Source organism: Mixophyes fleayi, chromosome 1, assembly GCF_038048845.1.
Source record: "Mixophyes fleayi isolate aMixFle1 chromosome 1, aMixFle1.hap1, whole genome shotgun sequence".
In the NCBI taxonomy this organism is placed as follows: Eukaryota; Metazoa; Chordata; class Amphibia; order Anura; family Limnodynastidae; genus Mixophyes; species Mixophyes fleayi.
The window spans coordinates 89,132,545-89,158,835 of NC_134402.1; the positions used below are offsets into that span (position 1 = coordinate 89,132,545).

The 26,291-nt window shown below is 42.8% G+C and overlaps 1 protein-coding gene across 1 annotated transcript in view; it reads left to right on the forward strand.

The window, feature by feature from the left end:
• Positions 1 to 26,291, forward strand: part of LOC142119689 (putative ATP-dependent RNA helicase DDX60) — a 388,335-nt gene that overhangs the window by 325,412 nt on the left and 36,632 nt on the right. Inside the window, exon 35 of the mRNA XM_075194180.1 lies at positions 13,920 to 14,067. Coding sequence (XP_075050281.1) covers positions 13,920 to 14,067 — 148 coding nt within the window. The remainder of the gene's footprint in view (positions 1 to 13,919; positions 14,068 to 26,291) is intronic.

Sequence of the window (26,291 nt, forward strand, 5' to 3'; positions counted from 1 at the left end):
GAATCCAGTTTAAACTAGTCTTTTCACAATACACAGTTAGTATCATTTTAAACATTTATTCTCTAACATTGCTAACTAGAGTATGCAATGTGCGATCCCTTCGGCGAATGAACCAGACAACTGCGGATAAATAGGAGATTTGTCACGGTTGGTTTATGGAAAATGATCCCTAGGCTCTGCTGAACATGGCTTGGCCCACCCACAGGCGCGGAGTCTAGCAGGCAGGTGGTTTTCACCAGGAACCCCCGTATGGAGGTGTGGTCTTTTGCGGCACCAAACCTGCAGGTTGCGGTCCTGTGAGTGGGTGAACAGCAGAACGGTGTGTAGGAGCCAGGCGAAGCAGGTAGAGACTAGAACCCACAGGTATATGGTTTGGGAACATGAACACTAGAGATAAGACTGATGGGCAGGAACAAACGAGGCACTAGGAGAATGGAAGTCCTGTGGTATTACAGGGAAAGAGCAGGAGCTGTCACAATGGTGTATCCAGGAGTGATTGGTAGAGATACTGGAACAGCGGGAGTACAGCACTGGAGTAATGCTGAGCACACACGGGAAAGCAGAGGTAGCTTAGGGAAACAGCCGATGAGTCACCAAGGCAGTTGCGGCTCACAGTGATAGCGGTTTGAGAACTGGAGCTGTCACCATGAAGTAGAGTTGAGATGGTAATATCAGTACTGGAGCAGCGATAGTTCAACACAGCCGGAGACTGAGAGCAAACTGAAGTAACGGAGGTAACTCGTAGTAACAGCTGATGAGCCACAGGTGTAGTAGCGGCTCTGAGTGGTAGCGATGAGAGAACTGAAGCTGTCACAATGAAGTACACTGGAGATGGTAGTAGCAGTGCTGGAGCAGCAGTAGTTCAACACAGCAGGAGACTGAGAGCAAACCGAAGTAACGCAGGTAACTCGTAGTAACAGCTGATGAGTCACAGGTGTAGTAGCGGCTCTGAGTGGTAGTGATGAGAGAACCAGAGCTGTCACGATGAACTACACTGGAGATGGTAAGATAGGTACTGGAGCAGCGATGGTTCAGCACAGGCCACGAACAGAGAGCAGGCTGGAATAGCGGAGAACCACAAGGAGAACAGTAAACCAGAACCACAGGCTACAGGAAGTGAGCTTGAAGAACAGACATCAGACAGGTGAATCCAAGAGGTTTAAATAGTGCTCCAGGAATGGTCAGCCAATGTCAAGAGGAGGGAGGTCCAGAAGTGCAATAGACTTGCACCTGTGCAGAACTGAATGTAGCTGAATGAATGAAGTTTGTCTGATGCTGGAACATGGCAGTTGCCAGGTGAATGAAATGCGGGTAACGAGATAGGTACTATTTGCGGGACCGAAGCGTTACAGGATTAAAATGATACTAAACATGACATATTTCTTGTAACCTGAACTATAAATATCACTAAAGTGTACATATAACCTTATAATATATATAACTATAAACCAAATACCATCTGCTCACAAACAACTGTGGAGAGGAACCATTATGAATATGAAATATATAAATAAATGAATGTGAGAGTGTGAGTGTATGCGTGCGTATTTTATCGTGCGATCGCGCCATGCCACGTAACACGTGGCGTACTGATCACAATCGCACAGTAAAACAATATTAACCAATATGCTTTCGTCATCAAATTATACGACTTCGAAACTGCCATGGCTAGCACACTTAAGGGGATTCGCCGTAAGGCTGTGATGCCTTAATGACTGCAAAACTGCCTCCACCTTGGTAAGATTGTACTCCTATTCCTGACTGTAGATAGCTATGTCATAAATGTAAGCGGTGCAGTATTCCCAGTGAGGCTTTAACAGTTTATCCATTGCCCGCTGGAACATGGATGGCGCCCCATGCAGGCTGAACGGCAATTCCTTGTACTGGAACAGTCCTTCAGGTGTCGAAAAGGCTGTTTTGGGTTTGGCTGAGGTAGTGAGTGGTATCTGTCAATACCCTTTTGTTAAGCATAGGGTAGTCAGATATTGACTACTGGCCAGATTCTCCAATAGCTCATCTACCCGCGGATATGTGTCAAACCTTATTTAACTTCCTAAAATCATTACAGAAGCAGATGGCTCCCGAAGGCTTTGGCACAAGAACTATGGGGTTATTCCACTCACTGGTGGACCTATCCACTACCAAGAGTTGCAACATGTCTTACACCTCTCGCATTTCTGCAGCTTTTCTTGCCTCATGTATTGTGTATGGCCACTGGTTAACTATCCCCTGGTGGGGTTAAAATGTCCTGTTCAATTATGTTGGCGCTTCCTGGAATAGCCGAAAAAACTTTCATATGCTGAGCTTCCATTTCTAATGCTTGTCGTCACTGAGAGGAAAACTCCAAGGGGACTATGCAGTTCTCAGTTTTTACTGCTCCCAACGTTATTGTCCGGATTTTCTCCACCAACGTAAAGAAGTTAACGTGATATATATGCTCCTTCCACCGTCTACCGAGCTGCCGTACCCGGTAGTTTACTTGTCCTATGGCTCTATTACCTCATTGCCAATGCGCATACAACTTGCTTTCTTGAGTTGGTACTAGGACAAGCACCTTGTCCCCTGGGGTTGATTTCGTTACAGCGATTCTGAAAATACGGACAAGAGTTTCCATGACATGGTCAGCGAAAACCTGTCATTGATGACAGACTGGTAATCCTGACGGTTTCAAAAACAGACCTCCAGTAATCGTTATGATTCAGCATCCCGGCACCACTAAATGACTTTATTTTGAAGCCAGATATTATTATTTGTGCAGTTAAGGGGGTAATGCAAGGAGGCTGTAGCTGTACAATGTAGAAGCTGGGCTTCAAAGTGCCGTCATTCAGTGGTGCCGGGATGCTGTCCCCGTGCTTCCCTAAGATGTTGTTTTACCAATGTCGATCGTATAACTGGGCCACAAACTGTACTATATTTGGCTCTTTGGGTCCCTGCTGTTCTCACCCTTCATTGAGGATATCCAGAACTCTGCAGGGTCGTCTCCCAACCAGAAGCTCAGTTACTGAACCCCGTTGATGCCTGAGGCACCTCCCTTATCGCGAACATGAGATGGGTAACAGGGTATCCCAATCTCTCTTATCCTGAGCCACAGCTTGTCTAATTATATGCTTAAGTGTCCTATTAAACTGTTCAATCAACCCGTCGGTTTGCGGATGATAAACCGAGGTCTGTAGTAGCGATTTATACAACTCCTTCATTAATTCTGATATGAAGTGAGTTCCCTGATCTGTTGAGGTTTCTTTTGGGATTCTAAGTCGAGTGTACATTAATAGTAACTCTTTTGCAATAGTGCTCGATTTAATATTTCTTAGCGGAATTTCCTCAGGGTATCGTGTAGCATAAACAGAAAATACATATTGATGCCCTCGGGCAAACTTCTCCAATGGACCCACTAAGTCCATGGCAATTCGCTCAAATGGACCTGGAATTATAAGAAGAGGTACCAAGTGTTATGGCTACCAGTGAGGCATAAACTTGTAGAACATAAGCAGAAGAGGTCTTCACCTATAGTAGCCGCCTTTCCCGTAGAGACTGCTTATGCTCACAGGTACTTGGATACCCCCAGGACTTACACTCAGTGTAGTACAAGTTTATGTTCACACGACAGTGCACAGGTACAGGAGATTGTACACGGAGTAGGGACAGGCCAGAGATCTGCAGACTGGACAGAGCACAGGTGGAGATGTCAGGTACAAGCAAAGTCTGGGTCACCGGCAATGGTTCAGAGTCTGGGTACAGGCAAAAGGTCAGGGTCACAGGCAATGGTCCAGAGTTCGGGTACAGGCAAAAGGTCATGGTCACAGGCAATGGTTCAGGGCCCAGGGTTAGGCAGAGGTCATACACAGATAAATCAATCCAAGGTTCAACACCAAACTAGCACAGGAACAGGCAGCAGTACTGAGACAGGACACTATAACCGGCAGTGAGGCTCAGTCCTCACTGCCCTGAATAGTGCTAAGGACTAATCAGGGTAGAGCCCTGCAAGTGTTCTCACGTTTAGTATAATAAATTACTTGGCACTGCTGCCAATGAAAACGCAGAGTGCCAGCTGCGATTTAATCAGCCATAATCGGCTGAACTTGAACAGCCCTGCGTGCGCACGCATGGCTGAATGACAGCTTGTCGGGCACTGATGGGGAGCCCGATTCGTCCCGGTTGATGCCTAGGCAATCGGGACACAGGAATCGGAAGTGATGCCCCGGTCGTCATGGAGACGGCCGGGACGCCACCAGCAGGGCACGGAGAGTCGCGGTGGTGCCTGCTGCCGCCGCGACTACTAACATCAAGGGAGCTTGAAAGTCTGGTTTTGGGGCCGTCTGCTGGTATACTTGTAAGGCTTGTCAGTATCGCTTGACTGCCATATGGATTCCCGGCAGGAAGACCTCAGGAGCACCCGATTTAGAGTCTTCTCCTCTCCCAGATGCCCCCCAAAAGGTGTGTTTGGGCTGTTGTTAGTACCTGTGACACCAAGAGTTGATGAACCGTTGTCTCCTGTACCACTGCCACCCTATATAGCAGATGGACTTTTATTATTACAAAATAAGGTTCTCCCCTGTTCGGTCTGTCAGCCTTCCACACTCCATCACTTCCACCACATATTTATAAGCATTTTCAAAGCACTATTAGTAAGTTGGCCCCTCACAAATTCTTAAGGGTATATTTACTAAACTGTGGGTTTGAAAAAGTGGGGATGTTGCCTATAGCAACCAATAAGATTTAGTTATTTATTTTGTACATTCAACAAAATGACAGCTAGAATCTGATTGGTTGTTATAGGCAACATCTCCACTTTTTCAAACCCGCAGTTGGAGTGACACAGTCCTGATTTTGGGGATCAATCTTCACCCTCTGGCATGGCTTCTGTTTCCTCCCAACTTTCTCCAACTAGGACTTTTCTCTCCCGTCTTCTGGAATGTGATGTCGGCCCAGTTGCAGTTAAAGCTCCAAAGTCCCAGGGTATAAAAGACAAGTATTGTTGGACATCCGGCCAGTGACTCAGATGCTGGCATGTCCTGAACGAGTCAGTCGGCAATAATTTCTCAAACTAGGGGAAAGTCTCGCCCCAGAATAAGGGGGTATGACAGCCTTGATGCCATTGCTGCTACCCCTTACACCATTCGTCCATTCACAGTAATCGGAATATTGACACGATCATATTCCTTGGTGACCCCTTGAATGCATAGGACTTTCACTGATGGTAGCCGGGTCCACAGGCCTTCTAGAACCACAGTGCCGGATACCAAAGTGATTTCACTACCTAAGTCCACCAGCGCTAACACCTGTTGCCATATCAGGATGGTCACCCGGAACAGAAGTGGATTCCCTGTGGACGAGGACATGGTGAAAAAAGCAGGAAACCTGGAGTCTAGTTGAACCACCGAACAATCCAATGGTTCTGGCCAATTTGGACAATGCCCCTGCTTGCCACACTCAAAGCACCTCACTGGGGTCACCTTGCGGTCTGTTCCAAACTCTGGTGTTTGTTTCGGCCTGAAGATCTGTCTGACAACGCTCTCAGCTCTCCGGTCCATAACCTTGCGGTCTGCTCCAACCTCTATTGTAAGTAACTACATCTACAGCCCCTAGCTATTGTCCGGCTGCTAGTTAGCATCGGAAGCTCCGCCCACCAGATTCTACAATCCTTTTATTCACAAACGCATAGCACAGCAATCACACCCATGTCATGCAACTGTGTAAAAACTTATTTTTCAAGGTAACAGCAGCATCATTAACCCACTGTACCTTTTCCTGCTGGACAGGTTGTATTCTGGTTACCTTTTCCACACATGCAAATAGCAAAATATCAGTATTGAAAATTAAAAAAAGAAAGCAATTATATGCAAAGTGAGCAGAGTGCCATCTCTGCATCTCTGCTAGCCTAGGAAATGAAAAACACATATGGTGTGCTTTAGGTCCCAAATAAGGTAAAACAGTAATATAAACCTATTTCAATTTGTCCATTTAATTTAAGGTCATAAGCAGTTTGAACTAGGGGAAATAAATATTGTGTGTTAAAGATTTTGGGTGGGGGGAAAAGGCACTAGGAAAAACAAGATACTGTGTGTGATTGTGATAGGATGATAAATGCCAAGGTGTTAAAGGATTTATTGAGCACCAGGTATTTTAGATTATTTCAATAGTTTTTACCTGCAACTTGTAAGAAAGACTAGAAAAGTTTTCTTTTGACAAGTTTCTGATGCAGACGTGTTGTGTGTGTGTGTGTGTGTGTGTGTGTGTGTGTGTAATGCCTGCGGGGAAACAGGACAGATGCACACAGATACCTTACCTTCCAAACGATAACCACCTTCCCTCCGCTTCGGATTCACCTCAGCCGCTCTCCGCCTGGACGTTCTGCTCTTTCCATTTCTGGCAGGCCAACAACTGTACCTCCTTCAGATCACTCTCCTTCTCTATGGGGGAGAAACAAAAATTACAACCCATGCTTACCAGAAAGGTACTGTCTGAAGGCTACGGCAAGGAGAAGAGACCTTCACTCAACTCCGTGTACCAACACCTCGTTTTGCTCTTGCCAATGGCGCGGGACTATGAGTATTTGGGACCAGGAACAGTACCGCCCAAATACCCAACTCACCTCTCGGTGAGCGCCTAACCGGAAGAAAAAATCGAGAGCAATACTCACCCAGTGCTCTCCTTCTCTCCGTCACCTATAGAAGACAGAGCAGGTAAATGTACCACCCACACAACTAGTACTAGCTAACAACAGGCGCCCTGACCCTAAAACAAACAACTAATGGTCGGGTACGCAACTTCGCTAGATACTTGGTGTAGTGCACTCCCTAGACCACCTCCCTCTACTTGCGGGGAACAGCAGCCGCTGTTCACCTTCTACTCTGGGGATGACCTTGTCCCTCACCGAGGTCATACAGAGAAAACTATCTTCTCACTATGGGGTCATTCACAAAATCCCAAGGACCAGTTGCCACCTGCACGACCGGGGTTCACTGGAGCAACACTCCACCGGGGTGGCGCCTTCCGCTCGGAACTCGAGATGGTTGCGTTCACCCAAGTGGAACACCGACCCAATCTGGAACCGCCAGCAAACCTGCTGGAACTCAAAAGGGCTGTGCTGCACTGCCAGTGAGGTGCCCAATCACTGCCTCAGGAATTCCTTTGTAATTCCTGAGGCAGTCCCTACGAGACGGGAAGACTACTGTGTGTCCTAACCCTTACTGCGTGTGTGCTCTAGCTAACCCCGTGTCCCCACAGACACAGAGTATCACAGGATTACAGTCAGAAGCAAGAGCCTGGAAGAAAACGTACACAGCACTACCAAACAATACACGATACTGTATGTCATCACACAGGGGCAATAACAAGCCGCTACTGATTATGGAAGTCTGACAACGGAAGGCGCTTACCTCTACCTAACCAGTCGGTTATGTAAAACAACAACAGGAGCCTTCTGCTCAACTTTTACCTCAGGACTATCACCTGAGACTCACTCTCTCGGGCCCCCCCCCACTTTTTTGAACTCGCGCCCTATTCTAACTCAGGGCTTTAACTCCCATTCTACCCACAGGGGCTGGTTTCCTCTTTACTAGGGGCCGTATGCACCTCTAACCTTGGGCTCTATGCCCAGCTACCTAGGGCCTTGTGCCCTGACTATGGGCTCTCTGCCCAACTAACTACAGGGCCTTGTGACCTTTCTGACTAGGGCTTTCAGCCCCAACTAACTAGGGCCTGGTGCACACTTATGAGACCCTACCTATCCAGTGCCTTGTGTCTGCTATCTGGTGACACAGGCCTAATGCCCAACAGTGCCCCTGGGCCTTGTGCCAGACCTAACAGTAGAGTATACTTGCTTGCTCCGCACAGGATACTCTACTTGCCCCCCGACGTCTTCTCCGGGTCTTCCAGAACCTCCAGCCGGTGGCGCCACTTCTCCGGTTCAATGCAGCTGTCTTCTAGGCAGGGACGCTCCTAGCCCTTACAAGGGCTGCCCGCCGACGCCTCCAACGCTCTCCTCTTGTGGCAGGGTAGCTCCTTTCCCTTTCAAGGATACCGTGCCACCTCCGCCGGCGTTTTCTCTCTACACGACCCTGGACATCCCATGACGTCCTTCCTCTCTGGCCCGCCGCAGCGCTACTAATTTAAATGGCCGGAGGTAAGCCAGGATTGGCTCACTCATCCGGCTGCCGATTGGCCAGCAGGGGGAGGTGAGCCCTGGAAACTTGCAGTTTGATACATTTACCCCCTCAACTCATTGCTGGCCACTTTAGAAAAGTCCATGGTCTTGTCTTGAACCATTCATTGCTGCTTTTTGAAGTGTGTTTGGAGTCATTGTCCTTTGATAAAGACTCAGCTTACTGACACTGGGTTATGCTGCTACCAATGCGCTGAGGATTTTCCCTGGGAATATTTCGGATACTGGATTACAAGATTTTCCTGGATTTGCAGATTTATTTACTCTGCCTGGTTTATTCATTAATCATGGACATCATCATTTCCCCATAACTTGGACTGGTAAAGAAAACCTATTTTTGTTATAAACAATTTGGGGTTATTGAACACTGGGGTGTTACTGGGTGATGGTTGAAGTTTGGTGAACACTGGGTGTTGTTTAAATTATTGTTTGATATATATAAGCTATTGTTTGCAGTTAGTAATAAAGATACCGTTGTATCCATACCTTTTCTTTGCATGTGTGATCCTGAACCCCTAGATACCAGAACTTTCCTCTGGGTTCCTACCCTAACATCCTGTTATCATTACAGAGTCAAACTCACAAATACATGAGAACAGTTTTTCCTAAGTAGCATACATGAGTGTGAGAGGAAAAAAAACTTTAAAGACTCTTACAGAATGTAGCAAAAGACATGTCAAGGACATCTGAGGAAGACAGGCAGTATTAAGACTGGTTGTAATTGGTATCCCGACGCTTGGGATACTGACAACAACTATTCCTGCAAAAAAAAAACGAATAGTAAAATAATGACATGATGAAAATATACACTTACCGTCACAGCAATTTGCGTTGATTTCCGAAGTGTCTGGGATGCAAACGTCTGGTAATTCTGAATATGCTGCATGCTGGCGTTGGATTGTGACTTCACCGAACACATTTAAAGCAGTATGTTAATCATAAGCTTAGGGTTAGGGATACGGTGCGTCAAACTTCCGTTACTTACCTGAAGTCACAATCTAGTGCCGGCATACAGTATCTTCGGAATTACCAGCCGTTGTACACCAGACTCTTCGGAAATCAACACCGTTGCTGTTAAGGTAAATGTATATTATATATATATATATATATGTGTGTGTGTGTCGTCATTTTTTACTATTTGTGTTTTTTTTTGTAGAAATAGTAGGTGTCAGTATCCCAAGTGTCGGGATACCATACCCTACCCATACAAACATGCAACAATAGGGGCAGAGGACCATGCAGAGTTTACATTCTTGGTTCAACATGGTGTTGCATAATGATATGATAATCATTAGATTTCATGAAGCCATGCACACATTTAAGGCACCGAGTGCCAGATGCAGCATAGCAACTCCAAATCATCATTGAACCTGTTCCATGTTTGACTGTAGGGAATGTGTTCTTTTCTTTGAAAGTTTCATTTTGCTTTCTGCAAACATAGGGATGATGGGCCTGATTCATTAAGGATCTTAAATGAAGAAGTTTCTCATTTCAGTCTCCTGGACAAAACCATGTTACAATGCAAGGGTGCAAATGAGTTTCCTGTTTTGCACATAAGTTAAATGCTGACTGTTTTTTCATGTAGCACACAAATACTTGCCAGCTTATTTGTACACTGAAATGTAAAGTTGATATGTGTGTGCTACATGAAAAAACAGTCAGTATTTAACTTATGTGCAAAACAGAAAACTCATTTGCACCCCTTGCATTGTAACATGGTTTTGTCCAGGAGACTGAAATAAGAAACTTCTTCATTTAAGATCCTTAATGAATCAGGCCCGATGTGCTTTACCAAAAAGCACCAATTTGGCCTTAACTGTCCACAGGACATTCTCCCAGTTGAAATGTGACTTGCTCAGGTTTTGGCAAACGCCAGCTTGTTATGTATTTCTCTCAGCAGTGGGCCCTCCTAAACCTCCTACCATATAACCACCTTTTATTGAGTTGGTGACGTATGGAGTAAGTTGAACCTTAAGTCTTACCTTGTGTTTGAGAATCTGCTTAAATCTGTTTGGCAGTTGATCAAGGTGCTTTCTTCACCATTCGAACAGTCCTGTGCTGCAATCTTTGATCAAGTTTTATCTTATGGCCATGTCCAGAGAGGTTGGTTATAGTGCCATGAGCATTAAAATTTCTAATAACATTACATATGGTGGAAACAGGAGCATCAGGGTTTCTCGAGATTCATTTGCAGCCTTGAGATTGTTCAAGCTTGGCTACAGTCTTCTATCTGACCTCCTCAGACAATTCTCTGGCTTTCTTTCATTTTTCAGTGCTCATTGCAGTAAGGATGAGCGGGCTCGGATTTCTCTAATCCAAGCCCACCCGAACAGTGCGGATCCGACGGGATCCGAGCACTGTTCGGGTATTTCTGGCGCCCAAAAAATGAAACTGAGGCTCTGACGTCCGAGTCTCGCGTCGGATCTCGCGAGACTCGGATTGCATAAATTCCCGCCTCGCGACTGGCATCTTCAGTCGGGCTCAGATCATTGAAGAGGGAGGTTATAGGTTTAGTGGTGCTCCGTCCTGTGTCCTGTGTCCTGTCACTCTGTCCTGCTTAATATCCAGTGGTTACTTGGTCCTGTGCTCTGTCCTGCTGATCAGTCCAGTGGTTATTTTTTCCAGTGCTCTGTCCTGTTGAATCCAGTGGTGCTGTGTCCTGTGCTCTGTCCTTCTGAGTCCAGTGGTGCTGCCTGTGTCCTGTGCTCTGTTCTGCTAAGGGCATTGTCATTTATAAATTATTCAAAAGTTCTAAAAAATTTAAAAAAAAAAAACTTATACAAAAATTTTTTACAAAAATTATAAAAAAATTATAAAAAAATAATTGAAAAAAAAGATAAAAAAATTAGTTAAAAAATACTAGGTACTGCTATTTCAAAGTCAAACTACATTCACTGTTGCTGCTGTACCAAAAAATAATAGGTACTGCTATTTAAAAGTCAAACTACGTTCACTATTGCTACTCTACCAAAAAATAATAGGTACTGCTATTTACTATTTATTTATTTATATACTGTTCATTGTTTGTGTAGTTCCCAAAAAATAGGAACTGCCAGTTCTATTACTACGGTCATTGTTTGTGTAGTTCCAAAAAATAGGAACTGCCAGTTCTATTACTACGGTCATTGTTTGTGTAGTTCCAAAAAATAGGAACTGCCAGTTTTATTACTATGGTCATTGTTTGTGTAGTTCCCAAAAAATAGGAACTGCCAGTTCTATTACTACGGTCATTGTTTGTGTAGTTCCAAAAAATAGGAACTGCCAGTTCTATTACTACGTTCATTCTTTCTATAGTTCCAAAAAATAGGAACTGCCAGTTCTATTACTATGGTCATTGTTTGTGTAGTTCCAAAAAATAGGAACTGCCAGTTCTATTACTACGTTCATTCTTTCTGTAGTTCCAAAAAATAGGAACTGCCAGTTCTATTACTACATTCATTGTTTCTATAGTTCCAAAAAAGGGAACTGCCATTTCTATTACTACGTTCTTTGTTTGTGTAGTTTCAAAAAAGGGGAACTGCCATTTCTATTACTACGTTCTTTGTTTTTATAGTTCCAAAAAAGAGGAACTGCCATTTCTATTTCTACGTTCTTTGTTTCTGTAGGTCCAAAAAAGGGGAACTGCCATTTTTAATACTATGTTCTTTGTTTTTATCTGTGCAGTGGAATTCTGAACTGTTGAGGGTGATATATTGTGGCCCCGGTACCAAATTGGGTACCGGGGCCACTCCACTACGCAGTCCAGATAGAAGCGTATCAGATATTAAACTACATTCAGTGTTGGGGGCAAATCCAAAGTTAATGAAAATGACCTGTCATTGTCAAAAACAAGAGGTATTGACGCGCTCGAACTACACCCTGTATATGCTGCAGAGGATGTAGGAGCAGGCAGCTGTGCAGTGGAATTCAGACCAGTTGAGGGTGATATATTGTGGCCCCGGTACCAAATTGGGTACCGGGCCCACTCCACTACGCAGTCCAGAAAGCTACCTTGGTGCAACGTTTTGGACTAAAAAGAATATTGTGAGGTGTGAGGTGTGAGGTGTTCAGAATAGACTGGAAATTAGTGGAAATGATTGTTATTGAATGTTATTGAGGTTAATAATAGCGTAGGAGTGTAAAAAAAACAAAAAAAATGGATATTAGCGCTTTTTATGCTTTTTTAAAAATAAATCAGAACCCAAAACCCTAAATCAGAACCAAAACCTTTCGTCAGGTGTTTTGGCAAAACAAATCAGAACCCAAAACGTCAAGCTAATCAGAACCCAAAACAGAAAACACTAAAAGTGCCCGGTGCACACCCCTACATTGCAGTACATGCAGTGACACAAAACAGGAGAATGAGTAATTTTTGCTGTTCAAGCTAGTTTTATAGTAATTTTTATGTTGCAGGTACCTTCTGCTTTCTTTATATGAGTTCAGTTCCAAAGAGAAGGAGAATCCCCTGCTTGAAATTTCATTATTTCTAGCTACTTCTTGTTTTTTCTTTTTGTGCTTTTTAGCAATATTGTTGGCCATGACTGTATGTCCTGTTATAAGCAGGATTTGCACTAACTAAAATATAAAACACTTATATTCAGATGTCAAATCTAAAACAATCATAAATAAAATGCACACAATTTTATGGTTCAAAGAACAACATAAAAATATCTTTAAATTATTGAGATTTTATTTTTCTAAAACAAAGGTGTCTATTTCTGAAGGGAAGAGTTATACTGGCTGTGAAAATCTCATTTGCCAATATTTCAAAAGGGTTACCATCGGCAATATTTTCACCTTGCCTTTGCATCTCAGGGTGGCATTAACAGAATATAAGCAGTAAAAAAATGCTTTATTCTTTAAAAAAAGAATTTTTAATGCAGTGAGGCTTAATAATATTAATTTCATTATTAAAATAAATAAAGATTTAAAAATGTAGTAAAAAAGCAACAATATTATCTATAATATAAGCTATATATTGAATATTCTGTTATTTGTGGGATTTAATACTTTGTTTTCAACAAATGGAACTAAAAGCCTGTACACGCTGTGGATACTGGCTCGGCAAAGCATTAAGTAACTTTTTTTCAGTCTTGGATAATATTGCAGGTACTTAGAAAATATTTTTTGTTTACTAAATGCAGGTGATCAGTTAATTTTTTTTATAATGTCATACTTATTGCGCAAACTTTTAGGTCCCTAAATGAAAAATATTACACCCTGTTATTATAGTTTGTTTACTGTTGCCTTTATCCTGTACATATGTATTAGTAGTATTATAATTATTGTCTTCTCTATGGGTGATAGTGCTTATAAATGTTGTGAACATATTTGATTGCACAAAAATATGTACTTAAATGTATGTTCTCCCCGTGTTTGCATGGGTTTCCTCCGGGTGCTCCGTTTTCCACAATCCAAAAAAAACCATACTAGTAGGAAAATTGGCTGCTATGAAAATTGACCCTAGTCTTTCTCTCTTTGTCTGTCTGTGTGTGTGCATGTTAGGGAATTTAGACTGTAAGCTCCAATGGGGCAGGGACTGATGTGAATGAGTTCTCTGTACAGCGCTGCGGAATTAGTGGCGCTATATAAATGGTGATGATGATGATGATGATGAAGGCAAGATGAGGGAGGACAGAAACCTGCATACTCATTTGTAGAATTTACTTTGTGTGTTCTGATACAGAATTAAAGCAGAATTTTAGTGTGTTATGCATATACTGTATGTACTGTAGAGCACACATAATAGACACTTACAAAGACATTTTTTGTCTAGGTCTTCCTTGGTAAACTTCCTGATGATTTTGCTGCAGCTGTTGAAGAATATAATAGCAAAGTTGCAACTGTCTTTGGAAACTTTATTCTTACAGCCTCCAAGTTGGCAGATATAGAAAAGGAATATCAGCTTCCACTCTCAAATATCAGTAAGTATTTCGTAGCATATAAACTGTTTGCTCTGTTTTAATCATAAAATTTTAATTATTATGCCTTTCCGATGAAATTCATTAAAGCAATAATCCAGAACAGAGGTGACTGAGCCACAAACACCATTTTAAAATATGCCACCCTCCAATCTCCATGCTAAGTGGTCTAGAGTTTCCTGCAGGATTTACAAAATTAATTCTACTTGTAACACCCCTTTCCCTAGCACTCTGAAAGGGGTGGTGAAATGTTTCCTCTCTCCACTTCAGTTCTTTCACTCCAGAGTGTGGTGCGATACAGACTAACTGAATTTGCCAGGGTGTCATGGTTCTTACCTTCTCCCTGTTCCAGCATTGCTTGCACCCGCTCTGACAATGGGCGCCCAAAACTTCCGGGTTTTGGACGGTCATATGACCAAGCCGAGGGGCAGGTGATTCAAATGCTGGCACTATTTAAACTTTGCTATGACACTGTAGCAATGTCAGAGCAACAGGTCAACTACCTCCTGAATGCTTGTAGACTCCCTCTGGTTTCTAGGATCTCAGCTCCCCTGTGACCTTCTCTGTATCCTGTGTTATATTCTATTATCTCCTCGTGTACCAGTCCCCAGCTTGCCTTCTGACCTTCTATAGGATTCCGATTCTGTACTTCATTGTCTACTTGTGTACCTTTTCCCGAATTACAAGACCTGCTTTCGAAAATACCCTCTGCCTGAAACCCAGCGTTCCTGTTCCACTTCGGCTCTGTCGTCATTTCTCCCACTTCCGGGTTACACCTTGAGGCAGACCAGAGGACCACCAACTTCGAGTTTCTGGCAGCGAAGCCCATCTCGCCTTGCGGTAGTTGTTGTTGAAAACCAGGGAGCTCGTTAGAATCTGCACCTTTGGCCAGTCAGCGTCAACCTTGGCTAACACTAGGAATCCAAATTTCCTTAGAGTGATTGTTACAGTTTACTCTGACCCTATTATGGATTCAGCTGATAATCTCTCTCCAAGGGATTTACTATAACATCTCGTGGGGAGAATTGAAAAGCAGGAATTGACCCAGGAACACTTACTGATGGTCCATTGGAATAATGAGATACTGGTCACAACCTTCTGGCAGGGGTTGTCCGACTGTATCAAAGATGAGCTTCCCTTTTCTTTGAATGAACTCATATCTCTGTGCAACAAAGTGGATCTTCGCTTTAGGGAATGATCCGAAGAAAAGGAACATTGTTGCCGGTTCTCCTATTGCATAAATCCCCAGTTCCAGAATCTTATTATTCCTCACGAGGAACCTATGCAACTTGGTTGCGGCCGGCTATCTTACGAAGAGAGCGAAAGAAGATTAAAAAATAAATTATGTCTCTATTGCAGAGACGCCGCTCATCTCATCAAAAATTATTCCAAACCCTGGGGAAAGCCTAAGGGGTTCTGGAGCGGCTATGTTAGGTTCCTTGGATCATTCTCTCCTAGGTGCAACCAATACAAATTGTATTATTCCCATTTTCTTCATCTTTCTTCCAAGGTGCTGTCATTTCTTGCCTTCTTGGATTTTGGTGCTGTGAGTAACTTCATTTCGGCCTCCACGATCAGTCAGTTCAACTTCCAACCACATGTCTCGAATATCCTATTTACCTTACCACCATTGACGGAAGTAAGATTGCTGGTGGGTTAGTTCAACATCATACCCTACCATCAACTATGCGGATTGGACTCTTACATGAAGAAACTATCCCCTTCTTTGTTTTTGCCATGGCAATTAATCCGGTTGTTTTGGGACTTTCATGGCTACGACTGCACACACCTACCCTCGACTGGCGTACCTCTCAAATTCTCTCTTGGAGTATGCATTACCACGACCTTTGTCTACAAAGGGTCTATCCTCCAACTTCATGACCCATTTCCAGCATAGATTGCTGATGTTTCAATGAACAGAGAGCTACTAAATTTCCTCCCAATTGTACCTGGCATTGTGTCATTGATCTCCTTCCTGGAAAGATTCCTCCTTTTGGCCATGTGTATCCACTGTCTATCCCAGAGACCAATGCTGTCAGAATACATTCAGGAAAATCTAAAATGAGGATTCATTCAAAGATCATCCTCTCCTGCTGGAGCAGGGTTCTTTTTCACTAAAAAAAAGTGATAGGCCTTCGTCCCTGCATTGACTTTTAAGGCCTAAATGCCCTCACGGAAAAAAACGATATCCGTTACCATTGATCACTGAGCACTTCGATTGGATTAAGGGAGCCAATATTTTCTCCACATTGGATCTCCGAAGGGCATATAACCTTATCCGTGTCAGAGAGGGGGATGAGTGGAAAACCACTTTTAACACCCGTGATGGTCACTTTGAATATTTGGTTATGCAATGCCCCTGCAGTGTTTCAAAGTTTCATCAACAAACTCTTCTGGGATGTTCTTTACCAGTTTGTGGTTGTGTATCTGGATGATTTTCTCATCTTTTCTCAGGATCTCGGAACCCACTGAAGACATATGGTGGAGGTTCTTACCCAATTAGGGTCCAACCATTTATACTCTAAATTAGAGAAATGTGCTTTCAAGCAAAATCAGCTCCCTTTACTAGGTTACATAATTTCTGGCACAGGACTTCAAATGGATCCGGATAAACTCATGGCTATCACAGAGTTACCACAACCTTCAGGATTAAAGACTACTCAGCGATTATTAGGGTTTGCCAACTATTATCGCCAATTTATTAAAGGATACTCCTCTCTGGGCGCTCCCATTACCACCTTAACTCGGAAAGCTGTTAATTCTAATGTGTGGCCTTCAGAAGCGTTGCAGGTGTTTAAATAGCTTAAGGATGCCTTTTCGTCTGCTTCCATTTTGCAATAGCCAAATTGCCCTTTTCATCTCTAGGTGGATGCATCCTCCTATGGAATTGCAGCTGTCTTGTCTCAATGGGACCCATCTGGGAAGCTTCACTTCTGTGGGTTCTTTTCTCGCAAGATTCTTCCTGCGAAGAACAATTGCGCAATCAGGAACAAAGAGCTGTTAGCTATCAAAACTGCTCTGACAGAATGGAGACACCTTTTGAAGGGTGCTCAATTCCCGGTGATCATCACAAAAATCTACTATATCTACAGTCTGCCTCTCTCCCGAACATCAGAGAATTAGGGGAAAACCCTGTGGTCTCATTCTTCGTGCAATTGTATACATGCACCAACTGGAATATGTGCCTGCTCCATTGTGTCTTTTTACTAGGGAACAGCCTCTACAGCTATATATCCTCCATAATAATTTGATCCCGCACATCTCACACAACTCCTTGATCAAGCAACTCTCAAGCAGCTCTCAGAGTCTCGACATTAGTCAGAGTGGATTCATGTTGGTAGTCCATATTGCACGAAGAGCTTCTCCCACAATACCTTGGCGACTGTACAAGCCCTCTGCTCTTTGGGGGTGTAAACTTTGGCATAGCGAGTGTAATGGTCAGTCACCACCAACACATTGCTAATGCTCCCTTCATCCAACCTGATTGAGAAAAAATCAATGCAAACTAGCTCCGTGGCCTACTACTAGCAATATTCACAAGGCAAACAGATCTGGTCGGCAAGGTCTTTCTCAATATACACATGCCGTAGGTCTTGCAGGTCCAGAAGTCTTCTCCATGCCTAGATGACCATGTTCATCGTACAGAGCCTTAAGTGCCATAGTCTGATGCTTTTGGGGCAACACCAACTGCACTTGGGTCCTTCCATTCTTTCCTTGGGCTTTATGATATAGTAGTCCCCTCCTCACCATTAGGAAGTCCCTCTGTCGTAACAACAGAGCTGTCTTCTCACTCTTCCTTCTACTGCTCAGCAACTTCTGCTTCTACGTAATATTGACAGAGCATCTGCAACCACATTGGTGTCCCGAGGTCAGAATTTGATACTAAAATTTTAAATTGCTAATGCAGCCAGTCAACAATGTTCAGTGGCACCAAGCTTCGCTGTAGTCTGCACATAGGTCAAAGGATTGTTATCTGTCTGGACCTCAAAATAAGCTCCGTAGAGGTGGTCATGCAACATATCCAATATAGCCAGAAATTCCAATTTGTGGACTGAATAGTTGTTCTCGCAGTGGACAAACTCCATCTGGCAGAAGACACCGGGGCAAAGTTTCCCATCATACTTATGGTACAACACTCCCCCCGTGTTTTTTGAATGAAGCACCAATGTGGAGTACATATGGTAGAGTGGGATCAGCAAAGTCCAGTACTGGAGCCTCTGTCAATCACCTCAGCTTCTTGAAACCTCCTCAGAGGCCAACGTCAGCCTCTATAAAAATTCTTCATTCACCTTATGAAAATGCATTTCTCTTCTCTTCGAGGGAGCTACCCTCTCAGAGGTGGGTATTCTTGCGACAAGTCTGTACAAACCTCCGATAGCACCCACAGAAACATAGAAAAGAACGGAGCTCCCCCAAGTTTGTTTGCTGATTCTAATATAGCACAGATTCCACCTTAGCTGGATCTGTGACCACTTCCTTTCTGCTGACCACATGCCCAACATATTAAACAGAGGTCTGGCATAGGCAGCATTTGTCCACAGAGGGCTTCAGGCCACATTCCAGTAGCCAATTCAGGACCTTGAACAGCCTCTCATTTAGCTCTTGAACAGTCTATCCAAAGAATATCACGTCATCCAGGTACACTATGACCTCTCTTAAGTTTTTGTCTCTTACTGCCCAATCCATGCACCTCTGGAACGTTGCTGGGGCATCCTCTTGAATGGGTAGAAACCCAGTGCACAGAAGAATGCAGTCTTCTCTGCGTCCTTATGGTGCATGAATATCTGATAATGCCCACTCCTGAGGTCCAAAACAGAGAACCATCTGCTTTCTGATAAGGAGTCCAAGGCCTTGTCAATCCTCGGCACCGTATACTGGTCAGGGACTGTACTCTTATTCAGTGTCCAGTAGTACACACTCATGCAAATGTCCCAATTCTTTTTCCGAGGTACCACTATCAGAGAGGCGTAAGTGCTTTCTGACTCCATGATGACCTATGTCTCTAGCAGCTTCCGCAAGGGATTCCAGATATCTTCCTAATATGCTGGGGCCAATATCTTGGATCTTTCTCTGAATGGTCTCTCATAATTCAAGTTGATACGATGCTCCACTCCACGAGCTAGGCCTAATCCCCTAGGAAGAAAGCTGAGGCTCTTCATTTCTCTGATCACTTGTTCCTTCTCTGTCAAGGATGCATCACTTCCCTCGAAACAGGGCTCAAGACTCTCGGCCTCAGTCATTCTCTCACCTTTCTTGTCTCTTTTTTAAACTTTCTGGTAGGCAGCCAAACACACTGGATGGATGGTGAAACTCCGTGAGTAATTTTCTCCACCTGCTTCACTGCACCACTGAGCTGGTTGCCTGAAGATGTTTACATATGTAGCTATGATGATCGGCACCTCTCTGGCTTCGCCATCAACTTCAGGGCACACCAAAGCCATCACTTGCAACCGGCGATCAACTCCCGCAACTTCCTGAGGAAATTTCAAGATCACCGTGATGTACCCTAGGTAAGGGTAACTCTGCTCACTCAGACCCCAGGTGGTCAATCCAATCTAGGGCTTCAATGGCACTTTTGTTAGGTATCGCCAATACCACCTGCTATCTAGCAAAGCTGAGCATTGATAGCCATTTATAGTCACTGGCATGCGGTTTTCCACCACTTCTGCTTGGGCTCTCCCACCTTCTTAACTTGGATCTTCCTTAGAGGGCCAGCGGGGTTTTGCTGGTGCTACCCTCCCATTTTCCAATGGTTTGCTGCCTCGGGTTGGTGGAGTGCAGGATCTTCTTCGGTCCACCGATTTACACACAGTTGGGTAATGTGGCCCACTTCACAAACGTAACAGGGTTTCTGAGGGCTCCCTTTTCGACTTCTCCTATTCTCCTGGCGTATGAGTCCTGCTGCTGTTAGACTCTTGAGAACCACCACAGGTATTTTGGGCTTGTGTGGCCTAAAGATGGGCTATTTGTTCCCCCTGTAGCTTGACCATCTGTTGTAGCTCACTCTTGCTGCATTCTATTTCAGGCTGTGTGGCTACGGTTACTACCCTTTTCACATGCTGTTCTCTAGTGGACACTATAATTTCTTCTCTCTGCATGTCTTTCACCAGTTTCTTGAGAGAGGAAGTTTTTTTTCAGAGTCAGTGTATCTGTGCTTCTGAGCACAAGGTCATGAGTAGGGGACGCTTGAAAGATATGCAGTCTGCTCAGGTTCAGGTATTCTCTAGCCATCCTTCCTTTTTCCATGTTTCTGTGGATCAACTTATCTAAGCAAAATATATGCAAATACAGTTTCTCCCCTGGCTACTGGTAGGTGTGATTCAACTGATGCTTCAGCTCATCAGCATCCTCAGGTGTTCCATACATGTCATATAGTGCATCTATGTAACCCTGGGCAGTTGCGTGGGGTTAACTCCTTCACTATGCCTGCATGAGATCAGCTGCAGGCCCATGCAGGCTCTCTGCTATCTTCACGGACTCCAAACAACTCTACTCTCCCATGTATTTTTGGGTATTTTCCCTCCAAAAGTCATAGGCCTCTTCTCCTGTGGGAACTGTCTTCATTCCAGAGAATGTCCACAACCTTCAGCCCCCCCCATGGTGTGTTCTGCTGACCTGTTCTGCCAGTTGCCCTATCGCAGATGCAGGTAGTTCACCCTGCCAGTCAGTGAGAATACTTGATGCTGAAGCTGTATTGTCTCTCCCCCCCCCTCCCGGGTCTAGGGGGGGGGCTTGTACAGCCATCTAAACTGATGGCCTGTATGCACACTCCCTGAGACATTTCGGTGATGGGCGTGGGTCTCTGAGGCCAAATGATGAGCTACAGAGCATCACTGTCTTCCTGTGCTCTCAGCTTCCCAGGCTCCAGCTCTCTAGTAGTATGACTTTAACCGATACATTTCTCCAATCTCCATACATCTTCATCTCCATACCTCGAGCCTCACACTATGTGAACACTTCTTCCCTGGTAATTTCCGCCATAGAGCTGTCGCTATGTGGTTCTGAGTTGGACAGTCCAGATCTCAGCAGTGCCTCCAATGTAACACCCCTTTTCCTAGCAATCTGAAAGAGGTGGTGAAATGTTGTCTCTCTCGTCTTTAGTGCCTCCACCTGTGTATTTTACATACAGTCTTTATGGTGGGATGCGGACTGTAACTGAATTCATCAGGGGTTGACTCGGGAAGCCCCTTGTACCCGAACACTCTGAATAATAATGGACTATGCACTATGGTTACTAACAATTAACTGGGCATTTATTTTGGGGCTAGTAAATGGGTAAGGCAGTTTTTAATAGGGGGAGTTTCTGGACTGAGTAAGTGGGACAGAGGGTAAGATAATAATTAAAGGCAACAGGAAAGTGAACAGTCATGACAAACAAACAAGATGGCCAGCACACTTGAATTCACTGGCAGCCAAACTCTCCCACAACTCCCTCACACACAGTGTGAAAAAAATAAAGCAACAATTATTTAACACAGTAATTACAGTCCTAGCAATATTAAATAAGTTGAAAGATTAACTAGTTAAGGTTGTTACACTTGTAGAGACTTTGAAATCTGGGGTATCTTTAGATGTAACTTGCATTTAGACCTCTGATACTTGGAATTTCTATATATCTCTGACAGGTAACACAGTCTCTGATACATGTACAGATTAATGTTAGGAGGTCTAACTTGTGAAATTAGAGGTATCTTTTCTTAATGCAACAATAATGGTGTCACAGTGTTTGGTGTGTTATTACTTTTCTCTCTCCCTCTGGAAGAAGATGAAGGTTTCAGCCACTGTTGGGTCATGGACCACCTGCAAGCCTAATCTTGTTAGATGTCCCTATCTGCTAACACGCAATTCTCTAATAGTGAGAGTCTCCCTCTTTGCACATAGGCTCTCTTTACTTTGTTTTCTCCCTCAGGCTGCTTGATAGCTAACTTTTCTGCAGGTATCCGGCTACAAGACTTTCCTATGCAACACAAGACCCAGTATCTCTTTTGATAGCTCTGTTGTATCTCTGCTTGCTCACTTGTCTTTCCAGCAAACTCTTATCTCTGACCTCTCTCCTTCCCCTGCTGCTGACACACACGTCTCTGGCTTCCAGCCCATCTCCTTGTCTGTTTTCTCTTTCCTTCCTGTCTATCCTCCCAGCTCTGAGTCACTGCAGAGGCTTTTGCATCACTCTGTGTTTCCATGGCAACATGATGTCCTTGCTTTCCAGCACAAGACAGTCTTGCAACATACTTATTAGAGTATCTGTTGGGGGCCATTATGTTAAGCTAAGTGTCATCACCCAATATCTTGAGGTAATGTGAAAGCCTACTTGTAACCAACATGTCAGGACTATGCATGCTCCTTTCAGGGACCAAAGATTTATTCTTGGAAATTGTTGCTTTTTAAAATGTCCCTATTATTAAATATTGACCAACTGCAGAACAAAATTCCTTTTTCTGTATTTTAGATAAAATAGAGTTTGTAATGCAACATTAGTTGAAATGAAGTACTTGCAATGCAAAAAGTGCATTATTATCAAAAACATTAGACATAAACATGATGAGTAATACGCCAACGTTTGCACAAAATCTGTATGAATACATTGGCTCAGCAGTAAAGTGCCCTTGGAATATATTATAAAATGTTGTCAACTGTCCATACAAATAATGTAAATACACACATATAAATAGTAAATCTACCATATGCATTCATCTTGCCCTTAAATGGTCCACTGCAAGTATATGCAAAATTCAGATAAATCATTACCGCTCCGGCATTGTTGCAGCTGTCCCCTTTTTTTAAAATGTGTTTTGAAATATCAATACTCCCCTGAGGTCTGATACTTCAATAAATACTTTAGGCTCATTTCTGTTTTTCACTAAACCTCAAAGTGAAATTTATGTGGCCTGATGTCAACATCACTACTGACTATCAAATAAAGGAAAAATATATCCTGTTTATAAAATAAAGTGTCATCAATAACAACATAGTGATTTAACAGACACAGCGTATCTCTAGATATGCTCAAATAATTTGAACCATTTCATAGTTTTAACGACTTTGGCTGTTTCAAAGGTAATGGAACTTATAAACGGTACAATAGACTGGTTCCATCTTGTTTTATTGCCACAGCTGCCATGCCGAACTTTGCTTTTGCAGTTCAAAATTCACTTTTGCATATGTGGTTTGTCGTTTGCATTCTTAAAGTCTTAAAGACAGTAAAACAAAATAGAGCATCAATTACTATATTTTATAATATTTTAACAGTTTTTTATTTGAACAGTAAATATCAATGTGTTTCAGTTCAATGTTCACATGGAACACCATTAAAATTACTATAGAATATAGCTATTAAGCTTGACCATGTTAGACCCGGATCAAACATTGTCAAACCTATTCGCTTTGCTCAAATTTTTCTTCAATTTTTTATAAAGTTTGAGATTTCATTGTAAATATTTGAAACTTTCAAATGGGTTTGATGTTTCACTTTTAAATTAGTTGGAGTATCTCTATTTATCACAAAATATATTTTACAAAGATTTTTGAGGAAATTTTCTTTTATACAATATCACTTTGACCACTTCTAGACCTTTCATCCATTCTCATTTAAATGCAAAATGCTACCTTTTCTAGTTACCGGTACTTGAAATCCATGGGACTGACACTGAGTACTGTGAAACAAATTAATTTAAATTATTTCATCATTAATCCAAAATAACATTAATGGTTAACTTTGGTAAACTTGCCTTTCAAAAAAAAGTTTCACGTCCAATAATGTAAATGTAAATATGGCATAACATTTAGAGATGAGTGGTTTGTACTCAGAGAAATCCGACATATTGGGGCACCAAAATCTGATCTGAAAACAAGTCAAAATGTAATATCCATTAAAATCTCAGATCTTGTGAGTTTGGGTGGGATATATTAGGCTATTACTATATATAGTAAGTGAAAAGTCAGTTCTTGAAGTTAAAGTGTTGAAGGCAGAAAAAATGGGCAAGCATAAGGATCTGAACAATTTTGACAAGGCCTAACTTGTGATTGCTAAATGACTGGGTCAGAGCATCTTCACAATGGCAGGTCTTCTATGGTGTTCCTAGTATGCAGTGGTTATTACCTGCTAAAAGTGGTCCAAGGAAGGACAGCCTGTAAACCGGTGACAGGTTCATGGGTGTCCAAGGCTCATTGATACATGTGTGGAGCAAAGGCTAGCTCGTCTGCTCCAATCCAACAGAAGAGCTATGTAGCACACATTGCTGAGAAAGTTAATTCTAACAATGATAGAAATGTAATTGAAAAAAGAAAGAATATAAAGGATGCACCAATGCTCTGATATTTGTAATATATGAAGAGATTATTAAAACACTCATGTAAAACTTAACCTTTATTAGCTGTTAATTGCAGCAAAATAAAATTAAATAAATAAACCTATAAAAACAACTGTGTGCTTTAAAATCCACTGACTGACAAGGATAGTTGAGCTCTTAATATCTGCTAATCGCTTCCTGATAATCGCAATCACTAATTCTGACTAGTAATGGACACATATTATAAAGTGATTCTTTAGCATAGTAGGCTGCAATCACTACAGAAGCTATAGTCAACTAAAGTAATAAACTAGTTGTGAATACAGATAAGCAAACACTCTTTATTGGTAATAAACCTTAATCTTAATAGATATAAATTGTGTATTGCTATCTGCATGGCCGTTGCTCAATCTGATAATGAATTTGCCGGAGCAGATATAATGATAGCATTTGCTATAATAGAAGTTGAGATCCGTTTGGCTGCCTGCAGTGCTAGGGTCCATGGCACCCTAGGCATTTTGTCAAAATCGGCGCCCCCCCCTGCAAAAATCAGCGCCCCCCCTGCAAAAATCGTCGCCCCCCCCTGCAAAAATCGGCGCCCTCCTCCCCCCTCACCCCGTCTTTCCTTACCTTGAATCACCACCGCAGCCTCTCTGCTCCGTCTCCTCCCCTCCACTCACTGACACTGTCGGGCTGTGATGATGATGTCACGGCCTGACAGTCAGTGAGTGGAGGGGAGGAGACAGAGCAGAAAAGTGGCGGTGGTGAGCAATAGCCTCTTCCCCCCTCCCTGTGGATGTATCTGCATGCTGTGCGGCGGCTGTGACAGGTATGGTCAGCGGTCGCCGCACAGTTTTAAAGTAATGTTCAATGTTCCTAACCTTGCCTAATGGGAGCGCCGAGCTTGGCTGCCTGTCTATCTGTTGCCCCTGCTAATCTTTAGAATCAATGGAGCACAGCAGATTCCCAAATCCCTCCTGTTAATAGTTTGGATAGGATCACAACCAATCGATCACTTAATTGCGTTTGCTTAATTTTTAAACAAAGGTACAAAGTGTCTTGCTAACTGCCTATCTGTTGCACCTCTAAAACGCCCCTTTTCAACCATTTATTAATACAATTCCAATCGGAATAACACTTCCAATGAAAACATGTTTACATCAGAATATATCATAGTAAATTATACATCTTGACACATTATACAGCTCATATCCACTTTTGATTAAACAGAGATTGATACAAAAAATTAAAACACCACCTTCTATATAATTAATAGATAATAACCATACACGGCACTTTTTAAAGCAATTTATTGCACTTTTTCACTTGATATTTTGCTGCTTTCTTAGAACACAGTGTTTTATTCAACAGTAAAAGTTAAGTTGTAATCAATTTTGTGGTTTAATGTATTAGGGAAATATATTTATTACATAAACCACATAGTGCACCACAGTTAAATCTAGCTCTTTGGTCTCTTTTTTGATTTATGTATATTTTAGCTGGATGCTAGCACCTCGGAACCTAAAAACATATGACAAACAAAGATCCCTAAAGAGAAGTTAGACAATTAATAGACAAATACCATAATGAGTAAATGTGATTTTATGAATTAACTAGTGCGACAATAATTCCAATAAACTGTGTTTATTCAGGAATGTCAGGATGGTACAGCCAGCAAGGGGTGTTGTTGCAGCAATCATACAAACAAAAGTAATTACAATTCCATGCTATCTTGCGTCTAGCTAGACACTCAATCTACTCTGTAGTCACCGGCCACTGTCTAGCATCAGTCGCCATGCCCACAAAACAAACCCATGTGCTCCACCTGTAATCCTGTGTTCTGTGTGTAGAGAAGTGCAATGACATAACCCTGTCTTGAGCATGAGTTTGCAGACTCCCAGAGAAATTATTAGTCTCTCCCTTAATGGTCTGTGGAAA